Raw genomic sequence first — 7,604 nt, 5'->3', positions numbered from 1 at the left:
CCTCACCTCTGCTTGCTCCGCTTTACCACTATCAAATTGAAGTCCTCGAACATCTTTTCTAAGAATGAAATTTTCACTCTACAGCGGAGTGTGCGCTGATATGAAACTTCCTGGCAGATTAAAACTGTGTGCCGGACCGAGACTCAAACTCGGGACCTTTGCCTTTCGCGGGCAAGTGCTCTTCCAACTGAGCTACCCAAGCACGATTCACGCCCCGTCCTCACAGCTTTACTTCTGCCAGTAGCTCGTCTCCTACCTTCCAAACTTTACAGCTCTCCTGCGAACCTTGCAGAACTAGCACTCCTGAAAGAAAGGATATTGCGGAGACATGGCTTAGCCACAGCCTGGGGGATGTTTCTAGAATGAAATTTTCACTCTACAGCGGAGTGTGCGCTGATATGAAACTACCTGGCAGATTAAAACTGTGTGCCGGACCGAGACTCGAACTCGGGACCTTTGCCTTTCGCGGGCAAGTGCTCTTCCAACTGAGCTACCCAAGCACGATTCACGCCCCGTCCTCACAGCTTTACTTCTGCCAGTAGCTCGTCTCCTACCTTCCAAACTTTACAGAAGCTCACCCGCGAAAGGCAAAGGTCCCGAGGTCGTGTCTCGGTCCGGCACACAGTTTTGATCTGCCAGGAAGTTTCATCTTTTCTAAATTTTGAAAACAGACAAAAATCGGATGGGGGCAAGTCGGGACGGATGATCGATGAGAGTGAAACCAAGGCGTCGGATTGTCGCAGATGACGCAGTGTTCGTGTGTGGTCTGACATTGGCATGCTGGAGGAGACGGTGTTCCATGTGTGGATGAACTCTTCGAATTCTAGACTCACTTGCTGCACGCTATTTCTCGGGCACTGACAGTAACGTTACACACTGGCAGGTTACACGCTAGAATTCTGAATCCTCTAGAGGCAGAGGGCTTTAAATACGCATACATGAGGAATGAAGATGGAGAATGTTAATAACGTTAATTTTATTTAATAATCTTTAAGAGTTTTCACATAAAAAATTCGGAGGCACTAATTTGCAGCGCACCCTCGTATAATGCGTGATGTCTGTTATTAATGGTATAGCTGATGTTGTACTTTAAGATAACAGTCAGTGGAGGAATACATTATCTTTGTTTTTCCTGGACTTCACGTAGTCGGCGTGTTAGCTATTGGATTTTCCAACATTAGCGGTGGAGGGTCGCTGGATTGGATTCCTGTCGTTACCCCTTCCCCACCCCCTTCCTCCTCCTCACCCCTCCCCGCTGGAACCGGAATTTGGGTACCCCATCTGTCTGTTTCCACTATTAACCTATGTGAAAATGTGCGTTCGTTTTTTAAATGTTTGTGAATCGTGCAAATGAGATGGGACGTGGGTACCAGCCCGGTATTCGCCTAGTCGGACGTGGGAAATCGGCCAAAAACCATTTCCAGGTTGGTCTCCTTGCGATGAGACTTGCGTGGTAGCTGCTGTAGACATAGGCCCACCGACAGTGGTACGTCCAAAGACAGCAGACAGGAGAATGGCATCGCGCAATTTTTTCAGCGTCATGATGGATGCATTCGTGTGGGGCAGCTCCGAGGAGAACTAACGTTGCTGTCGTCATCGTCATAGGCGTCCAGCTCGTAGCGTGATGGTATGGAGCCCCGCTGGATGCACAATATGGTCACTTGTCATTCTCACGGTTTGTAGTCTGGATAGCACTCATTATAATTATCTGGCGTGTTAAAGCCGGTGTTTGCGTGCTTCATTAAAGGTTTCCATAATGTTCACATTGAACAAGATACCACTACAGGCTGTTTCTCGTGCATAATATCTCGATACAGAGTGTGTTGGAAGGTTTCCCAGGGAGGCAAAATATTCAGGTCTCTCATTCAATGAAAATATCTGGACTGCCGCGAGACTTGCACGCCACAACACTGCAGCCACTATAATTGACGAAAGCTGGCACAGAATTGAAGCTACATAGAATGATGTTCCCAATATCACCTCGACTCAATGCCCAGCCGAATTAGAGCCATCGTAGCTGTGGTATATGGTGGCTCTGTCTGCCAAATTTCGCATCCTGTGTACTTACGAATCAACTACACAAGTGTCATATTGCACTTTTCGTACTACACTGTATGCACAAAATACGTAAAATGTTAATAGACGCTATCCTGCTGGTGATGAAATTCCAGTAGCCAGCAGTACATTCGCTCTTTTGATATTACGAAAATTACGAACAGATGCTTATTTACTGTGACAGTTCAGTTGTAGAACAATGAGTCTTTTCATTACAGTATCAAGAGCGAACCGCAAAGAGATCAGCGAATAGTAAATGTGCAACTTATCACTCTTCGTAACATGCCAACGCCAAACCTCGTTGCTGAATTTCTGCAATACATTTGAAAAGGATGTGCTTCTTATTCCTATAATGGCTGCATCTGTCTCGGAAAAGATCTCCAAAACGGAGTCACGCAAATCGTCGGTGTCGATACGAACTCTAAAGACATCGTCCCCACAGAGCCAGTAATTTGAACAGTAGCCGTTTACTTCTGACATCCTCCAGATCTCCGTGAAGTTATGTTTCAGTGAGAAAATGCAAGACCGCATGGCGCAGCACACTGGGCTCGCATTCGGAAGAAAAACGGTTCAAACCCGCGTCCAGCCATCCTGATATACGTTTTCCGCTATTTCCCTAAACTGCTTCCGGTAAATTCCGGGATAGTTCATTTGAAAGGACACGGTCGACTTCCTTCCCCATCCGTGCCTCATCCGATGCGATCGATGACCTCGCTATTTGGTCCCTTCCCCCGAACCATCCAACCAACTGAATGGTGCTTGCGTTATCCTGACCGAGGGTGTTCGATGGTTGCCATGGCCACCATTCCCCCAGATCACTCAGCGACTGAAAACATGTGGTCATGAAGTACTGAGAGATAGGCACATTACCACTTACCAGCAACTTTGACTGTTAGACTCTATCATCGAGTTGAAGCACTATGGATTGTCGTACCAGTAACTGTCATCCAACCACAGTAAAATTTATTATTTGCTATATTTCCTGGTGTAGCAAATTCATTGGACAAAAATGAAGACAGGATGTTGTACCTTAAAAGCTTACAAAAGATCATATTTAACGCATTCCCTATGACTCAGGAGCTGTGTGGTCAGTGTAGATACCATTCAGAGGACCCGTGTTCGATTCCCAGTAGCGCCAAGGATTCTCCCTTGGCGGAGGGCAACTATGTGGTGCACGCACCCTCATGACGTCAACTGAGGAGCTACTTGATCGATTAATAACGGCTACACGGTGTGGAAAGTCTGCAAAATCGCCGGGAGATCGGTGCGCTGACCACATGCCCCTCCACATCGCATCGGCATAATGTAAGGTAGAGGAAGAAACGGTGGCCGGTAAACATCTCTCGACCCTTCACCGCCTCGACGAAGGGCTCGTTGATATGACCCAGAAGGCAAATAAAGAGCTGCTAGCCATTATATTGCCGTTACATTTAGTGTTCTTCAGGTCTGTCTCTAATGAAGTATATCCATCTCTTTTTCAGTTTCTTTGTTTAATGCCCATGTATGTCAGTAATTTTTACAGTATTAGCTATATGACGTGAATCTCCAGGTAGGGTGTGAAAGAGAGTACTTTAAATTCTAGTACACTTTTTCTCGATTTAAGTCATACCAACTGGCTCGTCACTGAAAGAGATTACAGCTCCTTTCCTCTGTTTCCAACATGATATGCAGGATATAATGATTTGGATTTTTTTAGTTTTGACTAGTATTGTCCCCGTAATATTGTGTTAGATCGATTTTATACACCACACATATACTATTTAGGTATGCTTTCCTCGGTATAAGTAATATGTGTATGCGCCAAGAATAATTCTTGGAACATGACAGCCTCCTTGATTCGGTGTCAACAGGCAGTATGCAGATTGTGATGGTGGATAGCATGTCGCAAATTTTCAGTGGACCCACGATTATGTAGTGGCTGCTGACAGTTTCGCATTCTCCGCCAGTAAACACTTAATGAGACATATACTGTGGCATCAAGCTGCAAACGAAGTCACCATTGGAAACATTCATACTGTTAGTCCATGAAAGAAACCTACAACAATTTCTCTCTCCGATAAGCTTTCATATATTACATATCAATAATTTAGTTGTGTGTATTGTCTTGTTCGACAACAAAATCGGTCCCTGCATCAAAATTTCTCTCAAAACCGACACGTGTGCCTCAGTAAATGAATCTGAGGAAAAGAATGTATTTAAATGAATACCATCAGCAGATCATCTCTCTTTCTCCTTTGTCAGAGTGTAACAAATTTCTCCCTGGTGTCCGCCTGCTTAGCTGCGTACTAACGTGCTTGCCTTACACGAACGCGGGAACGGGTTCGATTCCCGGCCGGGTTGGAGATTTTCTCCGTTCGTGAACTCGTTGTTGTGTTGTCTTCATCATCATTTCACCCTCATCACCGGCGCGCAAGTCGCCCAATGTGGCGAGGAATCAAATAAGACTTGCACTTGGCGTCCGAACTTCCCCGGATGGGGCCTCTCGGCCAACGATGCCATACGCTCATTTCCATTTCTCCCTGGTGTACATTTCATTGAGAAAGGCCGGTTTCCTACTTCTAGTTCTGTCAAAGAAACGTTTATTACAAGCACCTTCAAAACACGTTGCTCTCTATTGTAGAGAAAAGTTGTTACGAAATTCCTTGTGATGCGCCTAGCTGCAGTACAACATTTAAGGGTGACTTTTTCCCGTTCTGAAGCAATAGCTCGCTACGCCATTCTTGTTATTTTGTGGAGAACACTAGATCCTATAGCAATTAAGTTTTATCAGTTTTTCTGAAGTGGAAAGGACTCTAAGTAAGCACTGTAGCCTGCGAATGAGACGGGATAATTTGTTTTGTGGATCAGTTCGCCTTAACAGTTTGTAGCTCGCTTCTACAGTCCTGGGCAGCCTTTCATTCAGGCATAGGCCGAGTAGAAACTCACTTACCACTTTATCTCTCTCACTTTATCTCTCTTTGGGGACATCCCACTCCACCGTGCTTACCAATTGCAAGCGATGACCAGTGTCACAGGGAATAACAATACAACATACATATGGCTATAGTCGTATACAGTACTAGCCCATTCACTGACTCTTTTGTTATTCACTGTGTATGTCGTTATCCGTTGCCAGTATTGGAGGAACACTACAAAATACTCAGCCCAACGAGCCTTTAATAAATTTTCACTACCGGGGTCACAATTAATGCCATAGGTGCCTATCTAATTGGCGTCAGCAGGCGTTGTAAACCTCACTCCATTCTTCCTATCGAGGAAACTTGTAATAAGATGTATTGACTGCTGATACAATGATGCGGGGCACATTTCTTACAAGTGCAGTAAGAAGCAGCAGTGGGATAATTAGTCATGTATTTCTGAAGGAGTATTCAAATGTCACCAATAGGATTAAATACTATTTGGAACCACATAATGTTTTGAAGGAGAATTAATGCTCGATGTATTGAAAAGACTGCATGCCAAATATAATGATTGTGTACGTAATACAGTATTAATGCACGAAGATTAACAGTAAGACAGCTGCAAGATAAATGTTGCCCTTGAGTTTTATTCTCCCTTTATCTCTGCCTCTCTCTCTCTCTCTCTCTCTCTTCTTTTCTTTCAATAAGTGATGCTGAAATTTATCTTCCCTCATTTTGCGGACTCATTTTACTTAGGAAAGAGAATAAAATGTCTGTATAAAAGACTCTTGAAATTGAATGTTGCTGTTATGCTGCGGAAACTCTAACGCACAATAAAGAAGAGTGGTGTTGTGTGTAACAACAGCTTTATTGACCCAAGTGGTAACCATAAAGTTATTAAAAATCGGTAGAAGCGTTCTTTTCCTTTTTAATGTCAAGTGTCTTTGCTGTAGAGGGTTACGGCGTCGCCTGCGAAGAAGCTGAGTCGCTGAAAGACTTGTTATTAGGGTACTGGCAATATTGTAATCTCCCTCGTCGAAAATCATGATCAGTGATTGAAGAGGGGTGTGAGAGTGAAACTGCTGGCATCTGCAATATATAAGGCCATAACAGAAAACTGAAATGACTGATGTAAATTTCTGCGTTACTACGGCTACGTCTTACAGGCTGTGGCAACTGCTGGGAATAGCACCAAATTTCAGACTGGATGACAAATATGTACGATGTCTCAAGACAGGTTTTGCCAAGTATCTGGCTATTTCGTCAGCGTGGCTGATCCTCACCGTAGCGATAAGAATTTTGGATTTTTACATTGTATTTCAGAACGTTTACCCTAACATTCCGAAAATTACAGTGTTTACAGACGTACTGATTAAACAAATGGTCAGCCTCAGACTGATTACTGGCCTCTTTACATGTTCGCTCAATAAGTTAAAATACTACACAGCTTTCTTGGACTCCCTGGCCTATATTGACGTCATGATCACTCCAAACAGCAGTCGCGATTCCAGGAAATTTGCTACCATGATGTTCATAATAGATACATTATTTGTGATGACCCTTATCTTCAACTTAGTTCTCACCTTCAGAAACAGATTCGGTCTATTGGCCATGGGTCAAGTGCTCGTAGGCACATATTCACTGTTCTGTGACTTCGTCCTGAAACACCAGTTCCTACTCTCTGTGCTGGAACTGTGGACTCGATTCGGGACGCTGAATGCTGCGCTAGTGGAGTCGCTGTCTTCTCTAGGAGACCCCAGACTGTCTCAGCTGCTGCTGGGCTGGCGGCAGAAACCTCCACACGTGGGGCTCAGTAGTAGACTACGCAGGCTGCAGCAGGCAGGCTCACCTGGTGTTGCAACGCGCGGCTCAGCTGCTGCAGTTGCACGTGTCTCCCACCCTCACCTTCTACGTGATGTACAGCATGCTGGGCTGCATCTACAGCAGCTACGAGCTGCTCGTCATGCTGGTGGCGCCTAACGAAGCAGATAACCTACTGGTCGTAACATCTGGAAGTTACTCCGCATGCTGGCTCTTGAAACATGTGTTTGACCTGACGGCTCTGACGATGGCGTGCTCTGCGCTGCAACGGGAGGTTGAAGAGACGCCGGAGCTGTTGAACAGGGCTGCTGGACTCGCAGACACCCCACCTGAGGTTGAAGTCTTCCTGAGGCAAGCGGAGCGTGCGCACCGACAAAGTTTCACAGCATCTGGACTGCTTCCCATCGACAGGAGTTTGCTGTTGTCTGCCGTATCCGCGACAGCAACGTACCTCGTCGTACTGGGCCAGATTGGTCTCCAGTCATCGATTCTTAGGTACGGTATTTAGGTTTCATTGAACGACTTTTTTACTCACTGGTGCATAAATGTTTATTCCAGTTTTCTCTACTTTATATGATGAAATTACTTAGCTTTACGTATCCAGGTATTTTCTGGCAATTTATTGATTGCATAGTTTGATTCTTAGCACTATTAGCCAAATAGTTAACTTCCGTATTCCATCTTCCATCAGTTCCTATTGTTATTAATGTCCAATCCATTTCCATATTAGGATCCTAAGAACCACTGTAACTTCTCATTCCCACCTATTCCCTTCGTGTTTATTATTTCGTCTCGCCATTCCTACCTAATTAGCTCTTTCAGTTTGTT

The 7,604-nt window shown here is 44.8% G+C and overlaps 1 protein-coding gene across 1 annotated transcript in view; it reads right to left on the bottom strand.

Annotated features, from left to right (window-relative positions):
• Positions 1-6,971: 6,971 nt before the first annotated feature.
• The window catches only part of LOC126154933 (ankyrin-1-like), a 191,158-nt gene continuing 190,525 nt past the window's right edge, over positions 6,972-7,604 (bottom strand). Inside the window, exon 6 of the mRNA XM_049916196.1 lies at positions 6,972-7,122. Within this exon, the coding sequence (XP_049772153.1) occupies positions 6,972-7,122 (151 nt within the window). The remainder of the gene's footprint in view (positions 7,123-7,604) is intronic.

This window comes from Schistocerca cancellata, chromosome 2 (assembly GCF_023864275.1).
Source record: "Schistocerca cancellata isolate TAMUIC-IGC-003103 chromosome 2, iqSchCanc2.1, whole genome shotgun sequence".
NCBI classification, from domain to species: domain Eukaryota; kingdom Metazoa; phylum Arthropoda; class Insecta; order Orthoptera; family Acrididae; genus Schistocerca; species Schistocerca cancellata.
The sequence above is the reverse complement of the archived record's forward strand: the minus strand, read 5'-3'. Positions and strand labels throughout refer to the sequence as shown.